The sequence below is a fragment of the Oryza brachyantha genome, chromosome 2 (assembly GCF_000231095.2).
Source record: "Oryza brachyantha chromosome 2, ObraRS2, whole genome shotgun sequence".
Lineage (NCBI taxonomy): Eukaryota > Viridiplantae > Streptophyta > Magnoliopsida > Poales > Poaceae > Oryza > Oryza brachyantha.
This window is the reverse complement of record NC_023164.2, coordinates 13271054-13291681: the sequence shown is the minus strand read 5'-3', so window position 1 is coordinate 13291681 and position 20628 is coordinate 13271054. Positions and strand designations below refer to the sequence as shown.

General features: G+C 38.1%; 1 protein-coding gene across 3 annotated transcripts; it reads left to right on the top strand.

The window, feature by feature from the left end:
• The first annotated feature begins 1916 nt into the window (after positions 1 to 1916).
• Positions 1917 to 18112, top strand: LOC102714261 (DNA repair protein RAD50). 3 transcript variants are annotated; one of them, XM_006647222.3, is made up of 27 exons: positions 1917 to 2299; positions 2381 to 2467; positions 2905 to 3072; positions 4276 to 4451; positions 4721 to 4835; positions 5929 to 6157; positions 6235 to 6413; positions 6530 to 6700; positions 6972 to 7076; positions 7176 to 7283; positions 7520 to 7731; positions 7851 to 7943; positions 8400 to 8527; positions 10115 to 10229; positions 10308 to 10437; positions 10533 to 10742; positions 11370 to 11578; positions 12239 to 12440; positions 12970 to 13139; positions 13216 to 13540; positions 13759 to 13884; positions 13963 to 14015; positions 17119 to 17269; positions 17351 to 17413; positions 17580 to 17713; positions 17806 to 17934; positions 18038 to 18112. In XM_006647222.3, the coding sequence occupies exons 1-27, from the start codon at positions 2177 to 2179 to the stop codon at positions 18075 to 18077; spliced, it is 3951 nt and encodes a 1316-aa protein (XP_006647285.1). In that variant the 5' UTR covers positions 1917 to 2176; the 3' UTR covers positions 18078 to 18112. The 3 variants fall into 3 exon arrangements, 2 of the variants coding, with proteins under 2 accessions (XP_006647285.1, XP_015689437.1); XR_005811093.1 differs by lacking the exon at positions 18038 to 18112 and having other exon boundaries at positions 17558 to 17713; positions 17806 to 17890; XM_015833951.2 differs by lacking the exons at positions 17806 to 17934; positions 18038 to 18112 and having other exon boundaries at positions 17367 to 17413; positions 17580 to 17671.
• The last annotated feature ends 2516 nt before the right edge of the window (positions 18113 to 20628 follow it).

Here is a 20628-nt window from a genome sequence, read left to right as displayed (position 1 = left end):
TCTTGACACCAAAGAGCTTGGGTGGTGTCAATTATCCTACCAAATAAACTCGAATTTGCTAGAAGCATAAAAATATGATCTGTGCTGCGGAACTGAGATACTATCGCCTCTCTGTGTCCACGAGTATTTCTAGACTAGTGCTCCCATCCATTCTCTCATTCTCTTGTACCAGTAGTTTAAGAGAAAACGAAATCTTTTCCTCAATTTTAATACTATGTCTTAAAAACGATAAAAAGGGTTTTCTCAATTTTAATACGTCTTCTTCTTTATTGTTTAAATAGAAGGGAAGTATAATCCTGCTTATAATAGCAATATGTCTGATGAGTAAACTCTTTGACACGTTGCCCATCCTAAATACAATACAGTGAGGCTATAGTGTTCATATATTCTAGCGCTAGTGTTTATTCCTTTTTGCGAAACAACGAGCTATTAGCTCTAGTGTTTTTCATATTTGGCTGATGTAATGTACACAAATAAATCCCACAAAGAAAAACAATGCTACCTAACAATACGTCAAAGATAGAGCTTATAATTGACTTTTCATCGCATAAGCAACACTAGCTCATTTTATAAGTATATCATAGAGTCAAATGTGATTTCTTAATTAAAAAATATCTTGTTATTACTCTTCTTTCATTTTTATCTACCCATGTAACATAATTTTCTTAAATGAATGCTAAGAGTCGACTTTAAGCCATTGCTATGTATAACCATTTTTCTCTTTCCTCCTTTCTTTTTCTTCAATATCATTATATTTACTAGAAAAAGTCTAGGTCACCCCCTAAGGTTTGGCATCCGGGTTAATCCACCATCTGAGATTTAAAACCGTCTGAATAACACCCTAAACTTTACAAAACTATTTAAAAAACCCCTAGGCGGTTTTGGGGCGGTTTTCCTCAACCAAAAAAATCTGCTCCCTCTCACACTCTTCGCCGATCTTTCTGAGTACCGTTAAAACACCACTTTCTTAGTTCTAATTCTGTTGGCAGCAGTTTAAGAATTTTCTAAAACGTGCGTTGCAGAATATACATGGTGAACTTGGTCATGATTTTTGTATTGGGATTAGTTCTTTACAAATTTCGTTTAGTGCTTGGTTCCACAAAACTTTCATAAATCTATAGTATGCATGTGTCTCATGCATCTCCATTAAAAATTACAGAAGTGACGTGTTCGTAGATATTTCGTTTGGTTTTTTCTTGCCTTTCACTCTTAGGACTAGGATCATCATTTTTCTGTATTTTGGTTAAATAACATTTGTCAATTTCAAAATCATGTATCTCTTATGTTAGTAAGAGTCAAGAACTAAAGAAAGAAAGAGGAGAATCTCTTATGTTAGTAAGAGTTAAAGAACTAAAGAAAGAGGGGAAGGAGCTCTGCTAGTAGTTTTCAATTTTAGGTTGCTTCATAATTTTCAGGGTTTTTTCTTGTCTACTTTTATTTTTCCATCTTATGAACTATTCCTTTTAACTTTTGTGTCACGAATTGTATCTAGTTTATGTAGCTATGTCCTGGTGAGGGTTGACAAAGAGGGAAGAATTTTGTGAGTGCCCTCTCACCCGATAGTCGTCTAAACAAAACCATCCAAAAAACCACCTAGGGATAAATTAAACCGCCCAAAAATAGGCCAGAGGTTTTTTTTAAAAGGTTTGTAAAGTTTAGGATGTTGTTTAGACAATTTTAAAGCTTAGGGGTGGATTACCCATAATGCCAAACCTCAGGGGGTAATCTAGATTTTTTTCATATTTACTCATATGAGGATGTAGAAAGTTAACTAATAATTAATAATTATCTTTGTACGTGCGTTAAAACCGATAGTTTCAAAAAAGAAAAAAACCAATATACATAAAATAAATTAAATTAAAAAGGAAGTCTAAAACCCTAAAACCCCAAACCCACAGAACCCAGAGAAAGCAAGCGAGACCCCTTCCCCCCTTTTCCCGTCAATCCGTCTCCTCCTCCCCCTCCCCAACGTTCCCTGGTCTTCCATCCATGGCGGAGCTAGAGCAACGGATGGGTTGCGAGTAGAATCGTTCTCAGCAGCAGCAACGCGAGCTCCGGTTCCAAGTCTCCCCTCTTCCCGGAGGAGGAGGAGGAGGAGGTGACTCCGAAGTAGACCGCGAGCGGGGACGGGGCGGGCGAAGGGGAAGAGGAAGAGGAAGAGGAAGAGGAGGGCAGGATGAGCACGGTGGACAAGATGCTGATCAAGGGGATCCGGAGCTTCGACCCGGAGAACAAGAACGTCATCACCTTCTTCAAGCCCCTCACCCTCATCGTCGGCCCCAACGGCGCCGGCAAAACCGTGAGCTTCCCAATCCAATCCACGAGACTCCATCCGTGCGCGTGTACTGATTTTGTTTTTTTGGTTGCTGTCCTCCTGCAGACGATCATCGAGTGCCTGAAGCTCTCCTGCACCGGCGAGCTGCCCCCGAACTCCCGCTCCGGCCACACCTTCGTGCACGACCCCAAGGTGATACGCAGTACACGGTTCACCCCCACCGTCTGGAGTCTTGCTTGTGCTGGCTGTGCATTGGAATGCTTGTCTATCTGCTAGTGTTGGGCTCGGGGTTTCGGCTGCATTTGGGAATGGCGGTGTGATTAATTTGGGTAGAGGGTGTATTGGGTTTCCTGTTCCGGCGGTTCTACTGCAGTCGGTTTGGAGATGGCTCCGGTGGAGAGTGTGGGGTTTGGTGCAATTGAGAAATCTTGAATGCCGGTCGAGTGTGAAATGCCATGCTTGTACCAAGGTAATGGGTTAATGAAACTTTTTGGTGGTGATTATTGTGGACTGACGCTGATTTCAAGGTTGTTTTCATACTTTCTTTTGAGAGGGTTGTTTATGTGCTTGTTCTGTTCTTGGTTCTGCTAGGAGTTATTTTACACCAGTTGGTGCTGTGGGATGTGCAGGTGGCAGGTGAGACGGAGACAAAAGGGCAGATTAAGCTGAGATTTAAGACGGCAACAGGAAAGGACGTGGTGTGCATCCGCTCCTTCCAGCTTACTCAGAAGGCATCAAAAATGGAGTTTAAAGCAATCGAGAGTGTCCTACAGACTATAAATCCACACACGGGCGAGGTCCTCATTTTGCTGTTTCCCTTTTGCTTTCAAGTTGCTCTGTGTGAGCTATGCCTTTGAGATTTTTTTTGTTTTAACTATATTGATATGTTGGGGAAGTTTGTGGTTACAAATATCCTTGAAGCTCCAGTGCCAACTGGGGGAAAAAACTTTGCCAATATGTCATTGGAGGATTTTTACATGCCTCATGACCTGTAACCCAAAAATGAACTCTCACTTCTATTGTTGTTTCTAACTCAAGGTTAACTTTGCCAATTATTTGTTAAACATATCCATCACATGCTGCAGTTTCTATTGCTATACATGTATCTGCCTGTTGAACTTCCTTAAAGTAAATACTATTCCCATGGTTATGTACAAAGATGCCCATGAGTACACTTGCACCTTTTATTGTCCATGTCCAGTAAACCTTAGCTGTGAGCTTGTGGTGATTATAACTGTTTTCACAAATTAAAATAGCTGGAAGTTCATAGCCATCTGGGAAAAAGCTTTTGTCTCAATTTCTCCATACCATAAAACAATTGAAATACCCTCCTTTACTCCCTTTGTATTGCATACCAATAGATTTTTGAATTGATTGAAAATCAAAACATCACATTAATAATGCAACTTCTCATATCAACAAATGCGTCTTATTCCTTCATTCTTTGCTTTGTATTTGTCCGATCATAGAAAATCTTCTTTAGGACAGCTTGTGCTTTCTGTAACCTCATATTCACAAGTACACTAAGAGTGATTGTTGCACATAGAAAATATGGATACATGTGAATCTAGACAATGGAAATTCCGTACTTCTTTATTTGTTCGAAATAATATATTTAAACAAGGCAATGATTTGTGTCACCATGGGTTCGTTTGGCATGAGGTGGATTATGATAGTCTCACAAACTGCTTATAGAGATTTTAGTGTTTGCTAAACTGTTTTTGCTTCAATCGAAGATGAAAGGACAATGTTGTTGTGTTCCAAAAAGATGAGATAATTGTGACCAGCATGATGATTGCATAGCATATTTTTCTCTAGCCTTTATTTGATTGTTAAACGACTATGATGATTCATACGGCAAAGTTAGAAATAAGCATAGCGTAACACAGTACAGTAACCACAAATTAATCCTAACAAGAGTGTTATATCTGTTGAATACTTCAGGTTAAAATGTTTTATGTACTCATAGCATCATTTGTTTTTGTTATTGCTGAATTCAGAAGGTCTGTCTCAGCTACAGATGCGCTGATATGGATAGGGAGATTCCAGCTTTAATGGGTGTTTCAAAGGCTATACTGGAGAATGTTATATTTGTGCACCAAGATGAGTCCAATTGGCCATTGCAGGATCCATCAACACTTAAGAAAAAGTTTGATGACATCTTTTCTGCCACCCGGTACTTGAATTAGTACTTTGTGTTTACTTGGAGAATGTTATAGTAAGTTTTTACTCGTCGAAACGTGGCAATAGCTTTGAGGTAGTTTATTCTCTAGCGTTTATTATTATTCAAGCATCACAGTATAATAATTTTTTACTTGTTGAAACGTGTCAGTAGCTTTGACATAGTTTATTCTCTAGCGTTTATTATTATTATTATTTGAAGCGTTTATTATTGTTGTTATTTTTATTATTATGATTGGCATCTTTTCTTTATTCAATTTGCAGTTATACCAAAGCTCTCGAAGTCATAAAAAAACTTCACAAGGACCAAGCACAGGAGATCAAGACTTTTAGGTTAAAGCTGGAGAACCTCCAGACTCTAAAAGATCAAGCATATAGGGTATTGCAATCTTCTGTTCAACAGTTCAGGCTAGATCGCTCTTAAATGAAGCCTTTTGTTTATGCTACCAAGAGCAACTTGCCATGGTGCAATACCTTTGTTTTTTGCTTATTTTCCAAGGGTTGGGCCAATGTTTTTTATGGATCTTTGAGATACAAAAATGATTTTAAAAATGATTATTAATAACTAAAAGGAATTGAAGGGATTTGTTTCGTCCTGCATTTGTGCCAGAAGGTATGTTAATGGGTAGATTTATCCTAGTTATTTTTTTATAAAGATGGTTGATTTACATTTTCATTCTTTCTGCTGATTTTAATGATGGTAACGGTAAAGAATGCACAAATGCTGTACACATTTGGCAATTAATAAAGTCATTTGACAACTCACTATTCTAACATTTTCCGAAACATTCATTCTTATATGTATTCAGAGTTGCAAGACCCAGCATCTGCAGATTCATCTGATATTCCTTGACCCCTGATAAGTCTGCCTAGTCCCTTACATGCTACTGATTTCTCACTAACAAGTGGGCCTGACCCATATGTCAGAGAGATGTATAAAGGATATTATAGTTTTTCTGTGGAATCCAAGGAATTTAACCTACCCTTTCCTCTTCTATCGTCACACTTGTATTTTCCTTTTTGCTCCTTGGCCTGATGCCCCAATCTCATTTTGAGGGTGCTTGGGTTTAGAAAATTCTTGATTTACGGAAGGTCTTTGCCTCATTTTTAAGTTTAACATCAATGTTTAGTTAATTATCATGAAATCAGTACAACTTGATTTCATCATGAAATACAGTTTCATACTGTACAGTATTCTAGAGAAAATATAATGTTGCTACTTGTAACATAAACACACACTATAATAAAAATTCAGTGGCCCAAATGCAAAAAAATTTAATTTGCAATTTAAGGTTTCATATATTTTATACTTTTCACTGAACTTAAAACTTTGACTTTAATCTTTGCATTGTTGTTATTTGCTTTCAGCAAAACAGTAAAAGTTGTTCCATGGAAGTTATCTTAAGACATCTATCAGAGTTTATTTAAAGTGCAAATTATTCTTAATTTTACTTATCTCCCTACTTTGACAGCTCCGTGACAATATTGCTCAAGATCAGGAGAAGTCAGATGCCTTAAAAATCCAAATGGAGGAATTGAGAACAAACATCCAAGGTGTTGAAGATAAAGTTCGCCGCACGGAAAAAAGTTTGACTGACTTGAGGGGGCTCCAACAGGAAATTAAATCCGGTTCATCAGCTAGAACTACATATTTTACACTTCAGCAGCAACAGTATGCTGCTCTTTCTGAGGAAAATGAAGGTAAGTGACTTTTTAGTGTGCCCTTCGGCCTATTAATTTTCTTCACCATAACAACAATCGACCCCGGTTTTGTTTAGATACTGATGATGAACTAAGAGAGTGGCAAATGAAATTTGAAGAAAGAATTGCATCACTGGATATTAAGATCAGTAAACTACAAAGAGATGTGGATGATGAAAATACAACGAGATCCTCCCTGGATGAGGCCATAAATGGTTTGTCGCAAGATATAGGAAGGCTCCAGGCAGAAGCTGATGTAAGTTTGTCATATTTTGTTTCTTCCTTTTGTGATTGTAGCAGTTGTAATTAACCACTGGACATTGCATTATGGTGTAAAAAGCTTATAAATTAAACCAAATATGTGGCTTTCAGGCTCACATGTCACTGAAGCGTGAACGGGACACAACCATCAGAAAGATCTCCACCAAACATAATCTTGGGCCAATTCCTGATGCTCCTTTAACCGATGCTGCTGCCATGCACCTTACAAACACAATCAAAGCAAAACTGTCAAATCTTAACGATGATTTGCAGGATAAGAAGGTGAGAATACTTATTCAATGTATTCTGGAATTCAATCGATGAAGTGTGCTTTATCTGCGTCCACTCCATAATTGTTACCCCGTTTGGTGTGGCATTTATGTATAAATTATGTTTCGAAAATTTTTTTGTTGGAGGAAGGAGGTTACTGAATCTATTTGAATCATTTGCTCAATTAGGCAGTGAGTTCTGTTGAGTTAATATTGAATTGAATCCACCTGTTTCTTCACAAGCATGTGTTTTAACAATAAAAATTCCAATTCTTTTTTACCAGAAATCTAATGAGGCACAGAAGCAGTTTCTCTGGGGACGCTATCTTGAAGTAAATACTCGCTACTCTGAAGTTGTTGGCCAGATAGAATCTAAGGTTGCCTCCAAGGTTAGTCAGGAAAAGGATACGGGACAAGAACAATTATGATCTTCAGCAAATTGTATCTTGAAACAAATGATATTTCTTTAACATATGGATAATTTTCAGAAAGGTATTTCAAGACGCATGAAAGATAAAGAGAATGAACGTGATGCTGCGGAATTGGACCTTTCAAAGCATAATCTGCCCCGTATTGATGAAAAGGAGAGATATCTGGTACTTGCTAACCAAATATTACAGATCTTGTAAACACTCAGAAGTAGAAAGAAATGTTACATCATTAGACAGTTTAGACAAAGCTGTCCATAAACCTTTTACTGGCTCTTGCACCCTTGGGCTTTGGTTACATTTCGCTCAACATGCTTTGCTGTCTCAAAATATGTCATTCTTAATTCTGATGAAATTATTTGTATTTGAGAAAGGTAACTAACTCATCCATCTTATTTGCATAGCAAATTGAAGTTGAGAGGAAAGCTCTTGCCCTGGGGGACAGGAACTATGATTTGATTATAACTCAGAAGCGCACAGAGATATTTAGCTTGGACGAGAAGATAAAAGCACTTCAGCGGGAAAAAGATAACATAATGAGTGATTCCAATGACAGAGTACTGCTAGACTTGAAGAAGGATGAGTTGGAACAATGCAAGAAGAAAATTAAGAAGATGCATGTTTCTTGCTTTCTCCTTTTAATCCTATCTGTTTTATGATTCACTTTGTTCTATTCCTAGATAATAAATATTTCTGAATGAAAAATTCAAATAACACATAATGTGTAAAATGCAGAGTTGATGAGCATGAGAACAAAATCAGAAGTGTTCTTAAGGGCCGTCTTCCTTCAGAGAAGGATCTTAATAAGGAGATCAGTCCAGTCTTTGGGTTTGTGCTATTCTGTTTTGTTTATATGTGTTTCAACCAGTGATATAATCAGTAATTTCATTATTGGTTGCTGTCCTCAGTTTAATTTACCTATGTCAAGCTTTAGTTTGCACACACTATCTCTGATTATTCTCTTCCATCAATCACTGGCCTACTGATAGGTAGTAGTAGTACTAGCAGTCTTTAACTGTCTGTACTCAACTACTCATATATATTTTGGTAAATCATGTGCACGATTAGCTGATGTACATCGAATGCAAGCTTTTCCGTTTGAGTTATAACTTGTAAACATGATTATGCATTTGTCAAAAAATGCTTAATGATTAATCCCACACACACTTGAACTATCATGTTTATGCCAATCCATCCTAGTAATAAATGTGAGAATAATGCGCATGGAGACCTCTGTTTGTTATTGTTGCATTTGATAATGGCATGAAACTCTTGTTGTCTCAGGTCTGTAGAAAGAGAATATGATGATTTGAACTCAAAATCTCGGGAAGCAGAGCAAGAATTGAAATTAGTGCAGATGAAAATACGTGATGCTAGGAGCCACTTATCAAAGCTTCAAAAGGAATTGGATGGTAAATTCAGATATTATTACTGCACAGTTATAATTATTTAATATCAAATCGCATAGTTTTATGTGACTTTTTTCATATCTAAAAGCTCCACTATGATGTGAGATTTGAACAATTAAAATTGGGGCAGAACCGGCTATGTCTCCTTGAATTTCATGTGTAATGTGCTATTTTTAAACTGAGATTCATTTCCTGCTGACTAAGTATATAGTGTATGCATTTGATTTTTCCTTTTACATTTTAGGCTAATCTGAAAAGCACATTCCTATTCTAATAAATAAGAATAATTGAAAACTACTGAGGATATTTTAGTTAGGGGAAATTAGGATGGTTACATGGAACTATGTCACGATCCTCGTCCGGAGATCATTGTCCCCATTCTGAGAACTAGGGGACAATCTCATCCCTGCCTTGTTAAAACCTTCCAAAAGTAGTGTCCGTGGAACTTTTCTGACATAGCAGATGTTAACATTGTAAACATACAAAGTGAGAGAAACACTTAGGATCAGACTGGCTTGTGCTTGTGCAAACATGTGAAATACCATTTCTGTATTTCCACCGTTTGCAGCTATTGGTCTCCATTGAGGTGGGATAATATCAGAGATGCAATTTTTCCCTTGCCCTCTTACTTGATCTCTTCCTTCTCTTCCTTGCTCTCTCCTCTTAATGCTTATGATGATGTCCCCATTGTGCATGAATCATGATTTCTCCCTAATTATGAGGTCTGCTTCCTTGCTGCTGTTATAATGCCACACAAGATGAGACTGCTCCACACAGCAGTCGCTCACTGTAATTGATCATTTCCCTCCATGTCAGATCAAATCAAACTAGGTGTCTAGGTGTGCCTTCCACACGGACCAGCGGATGCAGTTCATGCTATGTGCTTCTCTCTTTTTTTAGTTGTTTGTGCTCATTGAATGCTTCTTGATCAGGAACAACTGCCTTTGACCCCAAATTATATTGATTTGTTTGGTCCTCTTTGATTGGATAGCCAAACTGGCAGGCCCATTCATGCGATTAACCTTGCCGGGACATTTCTCGGTAGAGGATTAGGAAATCATGCATTGAGAGAATATTTTTATTTTACATAGTGACATTGTGGACATGTGTCTAAGCATCTCTTTTTATTTTACATATAGCCTTTGAATCAACTAGGGTGTCTAAACATCTGGTGTTGACCTTATCTCATTCTCCAGTTAAGATGTGACCACCATGGCTTGCATTGCCTGTGTGATGCTGTACGACACCAGTTGGGTCCATGCTTTACTGCTCTGCTTAGAGTGCTTAAAATGGTGGGACTAAGGTTGTCACTTCACACCTTTGTAGGAAGCTACTTAACAGTGAGATGGATGGTGATGGTTTATTCTATAATATTACGTCAGTGCAATGAATTTGATGGAATACCAATGCTTGTGAAGTTGTGATGGCACCAAAGGGATAATAAATTAATGTGTGCTCATACTTTGAAGAGAAACTATCATAGATGTTGTCATGTAAATGAGTCATTTTTTTGTCAAACTAACAAAAGGTTTGCACATTTATTTGTCTTTAAATCCATGATACATTCTATTGACACACATTTTACTGCAGCAAAGAGAAGCTATGTGGAGTCCAAACTTCGATCCATTACAAAGATTTCTGCTGACATTGACATGTTTCCCAAACTTCTGAAAGATGCCCAGGAAGAAAGAGATAAACAGAAAAAGTTGATAACCAATTTCAACTATTTTATTGTCTACTTATCTCCTGCCGTGTTAATTTGATGCTTGCTGCCTTTATGCAGCAACTTCAATTTAGCGAAGGGAATGCGGGAAATGTATGATCCTTTTGAAAAAGTGGCTCGTGAGCACCACATGTGCCCTTGCTGTCAACGCGCTTTCACACCTGAGGAAGAGGATCAATTTGTAAAGAAGGTGTTTAATTTGATAATTATTATAAGATAGTCTTTTAGCCTTATACTTTGTCAGAGTCATCATATATTCTCTCCTTTGTGTCTGTTGTATTTCAGCAAAGGACAACATGTGCAACTACTGCAGAGCGCATGAACATGATGGCTTTGGAATGCTCAAAGGCTGAAGAGTTCTTCCAGCAATTCAATAACCTCCAGTCAACCTATGATGAATTTGTGAAGCTGGGAAAAGAGACTATACCTTTAGGAGAGAATAATTTGAAACAACTTTTGGCAGATGAATGTGAGAAGGCACAAACATTTGATGATGTTAGTTTTCTGTTATTAACACAACTCTGTTTTACTTCAGATGTTAAACAAATTGCAGACAGTAGAACCCGATGACTTGGATGAACTCTGCTTCTCTGGTCCAATCCAAACTGGAATAACTTTGAGCTCGAATTTTGGTCCTCATAGCGATTCGCAACTCATGAGGCACAGTTCCCTTGCCCCCTCATGTAGTATTAAACAGCTCATTAGGCACAATTCTATTGATCCCTTGCCCCCTCATGTAGTATTAAATCAGTATACTCCTAACCTACAGTATGCTATATCTTTTCCAGAGGGCATGTAGTTATTTCTTGGCACATTGCATTGACATAAAGCATGTTTTGGTGTTCTTCTCTTCTCAGTTTAGCGCTAGGATGGATCTCTCTTCATGAAATTGAGGAAAAGCATATAGTTTATTGTTAGCTGATGACTTCGTCTTGTATTTTACATAGCAATACTTGCTTTGGAGAAAATATTTTAATCATATTTATATCTGCGTTTGTCGCGTGAAATCATAGCTTTATATTTCAGTTAGCTACAGGTACAGATACAATCACTATTGACAAAGATATTTATATCTGAGATGTACTTTTGTTTACAATTTCCATATGTGATCCTTCATTGCAGCTTGTCAGTGTTCTTGCTCAAGTTAAAATGGACAAGGATGCAGTGCATGTATTGCTACAGCCAATTGAAACGATTGAGAGGCACATACAGGAGATACATCAATTAGAACCACAAGTTCAAGATCTTGAATATAAGCTTGATTGTCGTGGCCAAGGTGTGAAACCTTTGGAGCAAATCCAGCTGGAGTTGAACTCTGTGCAGAGGACAAGGTAATCTGATTCTCAGAGAGGAGTAAGCTTACTAATACTCATATAGGAGCTGGTGCCAATGGCCCCAAAAACATAATACTCTGTTTGGAAATTTACAGAAAGAGTTCTTGAAGGAACTAAATCCACTAGAATGTTTTATTCACGATTTATCCTAGGGGCCTAGAAAAAAATTCTAGCACTTAAGCTTTACAGGGTGAATGTGTCACATAAATTGCTGTAGCTACCAAGTTAAATGCTTACTGACCTAATTGATGCCCTTGATTTTTGGAACTATCAAGTAGTGTTTTAATGAAGGACGCACCCATACAGACTTGTCCCATAGACATTACTTTTCTGATCTAACAGAGGCAACTACCTATTACACAGGTATGCATGTAGAGTCCCTTTTTTTCAGTGGCCGCCTATACCTGTTACACAGTTGCATGCATAGCTCCTTTTTTTCTCAGGGGCTACCTCTAGAAACAAGCGCACAAACTGGTTATTGGAGATGTTTAGATGCTTTGTCTTTTGATGTGTTGCAAATATATTTAGATTCTACAAATATAATAATATATTCTTCAGTTACCATCTTGAAGCAGTTTAATTAATTGCTCCTCTTTATTTCCTTCATGACTTTACTTGGAAGCTTCACTTTGGTTGATATTGCCATCTATCTGACAGGAACACATTGAATAATGAAGTGGATGATCTAAGGGATCAACAAAGAACACTGACTGATGATCTGACCAATGCTCAGATGCGATGGCACGATGTTAGGGAAGAGAAGCTAAAAGCTTCAGGTGCTGTGCTAAGATTTAAAAAAGCTGAAGAGGATTTGGAACGTCTAGCTGAGGAGAAAGAAGATCTAACCTTAGAAGAGAAGGTACTCCTGACTGACTGACTCTCTACAGTGCACAATCGCTCACTTAATCCTGTCCTTTATGTCGTTAATTCCAGGGTTCATGTTTTTTTGAACCTATGTCCATTCCAGATTGGATGATATAACAGATTTGCATGTACTCCTAGTTTACTGGGGTCATATGTTATCTTGGAACGACATACACTGATATACATGCTGCTATCGTGCTATTCCATTAGTTTAGAGCCTTAGAGCTTCTGATCATTTTGATAAACAATTTTGGTACACAAATACTAAAATTACTTTTGATGATGTGGAACCGAGAAGCTTACTGGCTGGTTTTTACTGGACTGCAATTAATACTCAGCACTCAGCATTGGCCTCTTTCCAGGATATGCCTTTGGATCACTTGATCTGTTATCATGTAAACTGATGAAATGTGTATTTTGTTCATTTTGTTGGGGCTCATTTTGTTCATCAATGACATGTTTACTCTTTGGCTTATTCAAAATGATGAAATGTGTATGTAATATTTTGTTCCTCAATTATGCAGCATTTAGAAGAGGCTCTTGGTCCATTGTCTAAAGAAAGAGCGAACTTAATGCAAGAGCATGAAGCTTTGAAAGAAAAACTTGATCAGGAGTATCATCAGCTGGCAGAAAGAAAAATGGAATTCCAGCAGGAAATTGATGCACTCGAGGCACACAATGATCGGATCAAAGAGTATATGGCTTATATTTCCCCTTATTTTTAGTTTGTTCGAATTCTATTATGTATGTTTACCTCTGAATCCTCTTAGGTACCTGAATTCAAAGAAGGATGAGAAGCTTAAGTCACTGCATGAAAAGCGTGCTCAAAAACAGTCTGATCTACAGAAATGTAAGGAAACAAAGAATGAAAAAGAGACAGAGTTAAAGCGGAGCCAAGAGCTATTGCAGAGCCAAGATCAATTGAAAAGAAACATTGATGACAACCTTAACTACAGGAAAACAAAGGCTGAAGTGGAACGACTCACTCGTGAAATAGAATTACTTGAGGAAAAAGCAATTTCCATTGGTAGCCTGCATACTATAGAAGCTGATCTTAAGCAACATTCACAAGAAAAAGAGAGGCTTCTTTCAGAGGTATTTTGTTTCTCTCGTTTAAGATAACTGATAAAGTTGGCTGTAATAAGATGGCATTTCCAATGTTATGTTTCTGAAATCATGAGCATACATTATATGAGATTATGCTTGTATTTCTAAATGTGTCATGCTCACATATTTCAATAACGAACTATTGAACTTAAAGGGAATTTTACTAACAAGGTTGCAATCATACTAATTTTCTGGGCATTATGCAGTATAATAGGTGTCAAGGAACACAGTCTGTTTATCAAAGTAATATTTCAAAACACAAGCTTGAACTTAAACAGACGCAATACAAGGATATCGAGAAGCGATACTTTAACCAACTTCTTCAGCTAAAGGTTGATGGCATGAATGTCCAGGTCCATTTTATTTTGTTTTGATCTTGTTGCTTGATCTAAACTATGATGTGGCTGCAGACAACTGAGATGGCAAACAAGGACTTGGACCGATACTATGCTGCATTGGATAAGTGAGTACACTTTTTTACTTAAATAAGTAAGGTTTAAAAAATTGCCAAGTGAGTAAATGGTTCTTGTGGGGTCACCTTCCTAGTATTGATTACGAGCATTACCAGTAATTGAAGATTCTTAGATCTAACCTATATATATGCTAACAGGTAGGGGGCACTCATTACTTGTATATTGTCTAGTATATAAGCCAGTAGACCTGCATATTGAAGCATCCTTTTGTTCCTTGCATTGTAGACTTTGCTTTCATCTATATATTAATAGACTCAAAATGTTGTGTCTGCTTATCCTAGTTCTGATTATCACATCAGGTTTAGTTGATGGAAATTTGAAAATGTTTATTGCCATACCTATCAGATTTGTGCACGTCCAAATGCCTTTAAACTGGGCATATTGAAATCCCCTAGTTTTCTCTGCCAAGCAAATTGTGTATTTGTTTTGCTGTCTTATGAACCTGAATTATCAAATTTTACTATCATCAAATTCTTATGTACTATCTGTGATGAACATAAGAAAGATGAAATGCATTAGTTAAAAACATGCCACCAAAAGTGCTGTTGGGTCAACAGGTTATATGCAAAGCCCACTTGTGTAAAAGTATAGGTCCTAAGTCTGCCATAACACTCACTGTTCAGTGTATGCCGGCCGTATGGCCCATGTATCTAGAGAAAGAAGCAACTGAAATCAAGTAAGACTAGGGAAAGAAAAAAAATAAAATGGCACCTAAGCAGTCTATTACTCTATTAGGATTAGCAGTTTTACTTCTGTTCTGAGTAGGATTTGTATGGGCACATAAATACCCAATAGGTCATAAAATGTTAAGCTAAAAGTGTGAGGCGCTCATCCAAAGGAATTAGAAGTTATTAGGGCACAAGAGCATTACTATACTTCGTATTGGGTGAGAATAGGGTTCAAAAAGTTCGAGAGGGTCGTGAGAGCGACAAAATAGGGTTCAAAAGGTTCGAGAGGGTTGTGGGAGCGACATTCACTTATGTTTAGAGGTTGTGTGTAATGGAATTTGTAACTGGCTTCTCCAAATGCTTAATAAGCTCCACATGCACATACCAAAGAGCAACCACCTGATCCTGTACATATAAGAAGCATCCACATGCTTAATAAGCTCACGTTTTATAGGATCACGAGCAATACTAATAGCACCCGTACTGCCCAACAATAAAAATGTCGGTGAAGTCAAGAAACACCAAAATCCTTAAGTAACCATCATAACCAAGTAACCTCTGCCGTTAAAAGTGCCATAGCTCGCAATTTAGCCTCAGCACTAGAACGAGAAACTGTTGTTTGTTTCTTTGTCTTCCAAGCAATGAGGGAACCACCAACAAAAACACAAAAAGCAGAAAGAGGTCTACGATCAGAGGAATCAATAGCCAAGTAGCATCAGAATAACCCTAAAGATGTAAAGATGTGGAGCGAGGAAAGAAAAGACGAGAGATAGTCTCACGAAGATAATGAAGCACACGAAGAAGATGACTATAGTGAAGTTGTGTGGGTGTTGAAACAAATTGGTTGAGAATATGCATAGGGTATGAAATATTAGGACAAGTGACACCAAGATAAACGAAACTCCCTACGATGTGATGATAGCAAGTAGGATTTGCTAACGGCTCACCATCGGTAGCAAAAAGACGAAGATTAAGTTCCATGGGAGTCTCAACATTGCGATGATCAGTGAGATGCCCTATCCAAATGATCCCGAATATACTTGGCTTGAGAGAGATAATCCCTTGGCAGTAGATGAAATCTCAATGCCAAGAAATAGCGACGAGAACCAAGATCAAACATAAGAAACTACTAATTGAGACGCGCTTTAACAAAAGCAATAAACTCAACATCATCACCCGTGATTATCATGTCATCCACAGAGTAGGATGGTGTGACCACGAGGCGAAGTATGAACAAAGCGTGCAGGATCATGAGCACTAGCTAAGAAACCAGCTTCTGTGACCACGGAGGAAAACCGCTGGAACCAAGCACAACGAGCCTACTTCAGCCCATAAAGAGAGCGTCGAAGACGACAAACCATACCCTCAGAAATAGAATAGCCTTACGGTGGCTGCATGTAAACCTCTTCATGCAATTTCCTATTGAGAAAAGCATTCTTGACATCAAGTTGTGATATTTCAATGTCGAGCAGAAGCTACTTCTATAAGTGTCCGAACAATGGTCATGTGAGCCACAGGAGCAAAAGCCTCATCATAGTTACATCCATACTCCTGTTGGAAACCATGCGCTACAAGACAAGCCTTATAGCATTCAAGAATTCCATTAGAATGAGTCTTGACCTTATAGATCCACTTACAGGTGATGGGACGAGCATGAGACGGCAATGGAACAATCTCCTAAGTACCAGTACGCTCAAGTGCAGCAAGCTCCTCTGCCATTGCATGTTGCCATTTGTAATGAACAACATCACGATAAGAACTAGGTTCAACAAGGATAGCAACAACATAAGCATAACGATCCTCCGGACGAATCGTAACTAAATTACGATCACGAAGATTATATCTAGGAGAAGCAACAGGAGAAGAATCTTTAGAAGGCTCCATAACACAATGTCTATGACTATAAACCTGAGCAAGAGGAAGCACATAAGATGCATAATCATCATAAGAAGGCTGCAGGTGAGGAGGATGCAGGAAGAGGGATGATAGCACGAACAGGGGTATGTGGAGTATGTAAATGGGTATCAGGAAAAGTGAGAAACAAGAGTCATCATGGGAGGATGTGGAGCTGGGACGTGAAAAGGAAGGACGCGACTCATCAAAAGTAACATCCTGAGAAATCCTCATTCGATGACCGACAGGATTCCAACAATGATAACCCTTATGTTATACCTTAGAAAAACACACTCAATGGACTGCGCTGTCAGCTTTGTACGCTCACATGGTGCAAGAAGCGCATAGCAAGCACAACCAAAAAGATGCAGATTAGAATAATCAGGAGGTTGACCACAAAGATGCTTAAAATATGCATACCTGTACATTAGTAGAATGTGCAGATACTTGTTTTTTGTTTTTTTTATGTTTTTTGGGTAGGAAGCTTCATCCATCTGCATTTTACAAAGTTTGTGCTTCTATTTTCTGCTAGGGCTCTTATGCGGTTCCACACTATGAAAATGGAGGAGATAAACAAAATAATTAAGGAATTGTGGCAGCAGACTTATCGGGGCCAAGATATCGACTATATAAGCATTAATTCTGATTCTGATGGTGCTGGCTCTCGATCATACAGCTATCGTGTAAGAGAAATTAGCTAAGCCTTGATTTGTAGCTTGCTTGGATTGTCTGTCAGGATTTTCTTGTTTTCACCTTCCTTTTAGGTTGTCATGCAAACAGGTGATGCTGAACTGGAAATGAGAGGGCGCTGCAGTGCTGGCCAGAAGGTAAATTTTACCGTCTTTATTTTTGGCTGGTAGTCCAGCCGATCTAATGTCAGATTTTGTCTTCTTTTTAAGTAGTACACCTGTTGGACAAGTACTGGAAGTCTGGAATGATTGTGTGACGATATGCTGTGCAATGTCTTACAGAGTTATCTACACTACTGTTCAGGTGCTTGCTTCTCTTATAATCAGACTGGCATTGGCAGAAACATTCTGTCTGAACTGTGGCATATTAGCTCTAGATGAGCCCACCACTAATCTAGATGGGCCTAATGCAGAGAGCCTCGCTGCTGCCCTTTTGAGGTATTCCTTTTCGTAACTACAGATCTACTATTTTGTTACCATCAACTGGAGCTTGTAGCATAACTGTGCATATGCCGTCCTGTCTGATGCAGAATAATGGAGAGCAGGAAAGGACAGGAGAACTTCCAGCTGATTGTAATCACCCACGACGAGAGGTTTGCTCAGCTTATTGGCCAGAGACAGCTCGCCGAGAAATACTACCGAGTCTCCAAGGATGAACAGTAAGTGTGCACTCTCCACATTGTGTGTGTGTGTGTGTATTGGTACTTTGGTGCATTCATACACTTGTTGATTGGTTCATTCACCTTTTACTAAACCCTGCAGCCAGCACAGCAAAATCGAAGCCCAGGAGATATTTGACTGAAGATGCGGCTCCTGTAACTTCTTAACATTGCAATGCAAAGCCTGCATTTTTTACGAGCCAATGGCATGCAGTAATGCAGTTCATACTCGGCAATGATATTTGCAAGTCAAGATAAAGAGAAGAGTAAACGGTTGACGTTATATGTCTGACGTTTGGCAAGTAGGGTCTTTTCCATCTTGTCCTGCGCCGGGATACTTATTTTTTTATGACCGGGCACCTTCTCATCCTTGTATATATTGCAGAGGAGGCACCGTAAACACTTTATTTATGACGATTTCAGCATAAAAAATGCCAACTAATGTACCATTATTCAGTATATGTAACTTTACTCATTATTGATCTTTTGCGTCATTGGATGGGTCGAGACTGACCCGATTGAATCATATTGTTAACTGAATTATTGAAGTGGATTATCTAATTGATTATAGAGATACGAGTAGAATACAAGGGCGGTCTTTTAAGCTTGGGAGCGGATAAGTAAATTTAAAAATTACATATCTAGATTATTAAACTAAACTACTCGGTATACTTCTGATGGTATTTTTCTACTCTCGATTTTTTGATATGAGAATTGAGATGACATTTAATAGATTTACTCGTTAGCTCTATCAAAAAAAACAATCGACGCTTTGATTTTTTTCATTAAATGATCTAACCTAGTTCATGATTGGATGACTGATTAAAAGAAACGCAAATGATGTAAATCATATAAAGTTGAGTCTTCTAGATAATCTCTTCTTATTTTAGTAAATGGCACCACCGGTCTTGTGACACATGTCTTATTCTATTTTTTAAAAAAATATATGAAAAATGCAAATTATAATTAAAAAACATTAAGTAAATCTAACTGTAATAAATAAATGATGATTACGTAAAATTTTTTGATAAGACGAATGGTCCAAAATATCAACAACGTTGTCTATTATAATACGGAGTACACTGCTACTTGATTTTTATAAGTATGATACAATATTCCTGTAGTAACACAGTATATGGTTCAGAACTTATTTTCCAGTGCGAAAATAAGAAAACTACGAGCACACGAAAGGACCAAGAAGTTTCTTTAGATTTTTTTTTTTGCAAAACATAGAATAATTAGAAGCACCAATCACCCTAATAAACATATACACATATCCGAACTACACCAGCGTCATTGAAAACTGATCAAACCCTTTAAATGACGAAGGAACCCTAGGGGTGAAAAAAAAAGGAGAATTGATCGTTGTTGCGTTGATATATAGTCGCTCTTCTCGCCACCGCGCATCTGTACGTGCAACGAGTCTCTAGTGACCAGGAGAGGCAAGCACTATTCCATCAACCTGAGTCAAGGGCTATTGGTTTGGAGGGGCTAATCCATAAGTCGCTCTACTTTAGTCTCTTTTAACACCTAAAATATTAAATATGAGGGATTAAAACTATCTAAATCATAAGTCCTTAGAGGAGGTGCTAAAATGAACTAAAGGCCTATAGTACACATACTCTACTACTTTAGTTCTATAGCTATGTGTGTGCTGTGTACTATTGAGTATGTCATTTAATGAGGCTTTAGTCTCTTTTAGTCCCTCCAAACAAACATGGTAGGATTAAAATGAACTTATGTTTTAGTTTTAGAACTAACTCTTAGTCCTAGGACTTATGGAAACAAACATCTCAGGCTGACCCCTGACGAGCGCGCGTCTGTCCCTGATAGGGCATTTTCTAAGCATACACCATCCCCTGACGGAGCATTCAAGGGGTGTGCATGCTTGCTGATCTGGGGCGAGGGCACATATGCCTCTGGTGTCTTTTATTTTACTGGTGTTTTCATCATTATTACTCGTCTTTTCTAAGGATAATAGACGTCTTGTCTAGGTTATCTACTAAAAGGCAGATGCATAAGGAGAATGTTAGAAGAATAGAGTCTACCTGTGGCGACACATATACTAGAGAAATTTAGATGCATTTAATGATTCCCCAACTAGCTAAAAAGGACATTAATTGCTATATTGTACCTATCTTATCTGTGGACACTTTACCTATTTCTTTATAAATAGGCTTTCTCATGGCACTGTGACGACCCCTAGACATATGAAAGGATGACTAAGACCAGAGGAGAGGAGGACACGTTCACCCATCACCATCCAAATGACAAGACTAGAGTTTTACGCTCTCAAGTCGCTTGAACCTATATATTGCTGCTATGTTTTCCTGTCCGCCTAAAGATACCTCTTACTTCCCACTAGTCTCCACTTTTACTCTTTCTTGACTACTCCCCTGGGCTAAACCCTAAAAGGAGGTTTGTCACAACTTCTTGTTCAAGGAGAAACCCTTAAACAATACACTCACCATAGAAGTGTAGGCAACTAGGAGGCTCGTTGCCGAGACGCTCACGACATTATCCTTAGAGCATGGAGAGAACCTCTTTGAGAAAAGGCGATGCAATCTAACACAGACATTTGCTCTAGATGCAAACAAAGTATTATGGATCAAAGAAAAATGAGTGGCGTATGAACGAAGGAAGTTTTTTTTTTCTTTTTGCTATTTTTTGTACCAGCTTGCTTTGTGTGCTATG

What these genes read in the sequence shown, in the direction of transcription:
- LOC102714261 (XM_006647222.3), top strand. Translation starts at nt 2,177, where the DNA reads ATGAGCACGGTGGACAAGATGCTGATCAAGGGGATCCGGAGCTTCGAC. An exon ending in TAAAAGATCAAGCATATAGG is followed by an intron (nt 4,836 to 5,928) that starts GTATTGCAATCT and finishes CTACTTTGACAG; the next exon opens with CTCCGTGACAATATTGCTCA. An exon ending in CTCGATCATACAGCTATCGT is followed by an intron (nt 17,270 to 17,350) that starts GTAAGAGAAATT and finishes CCTTCCTTTTAG; the next exon opens with GTTGTCATGCAAACAGGTGA.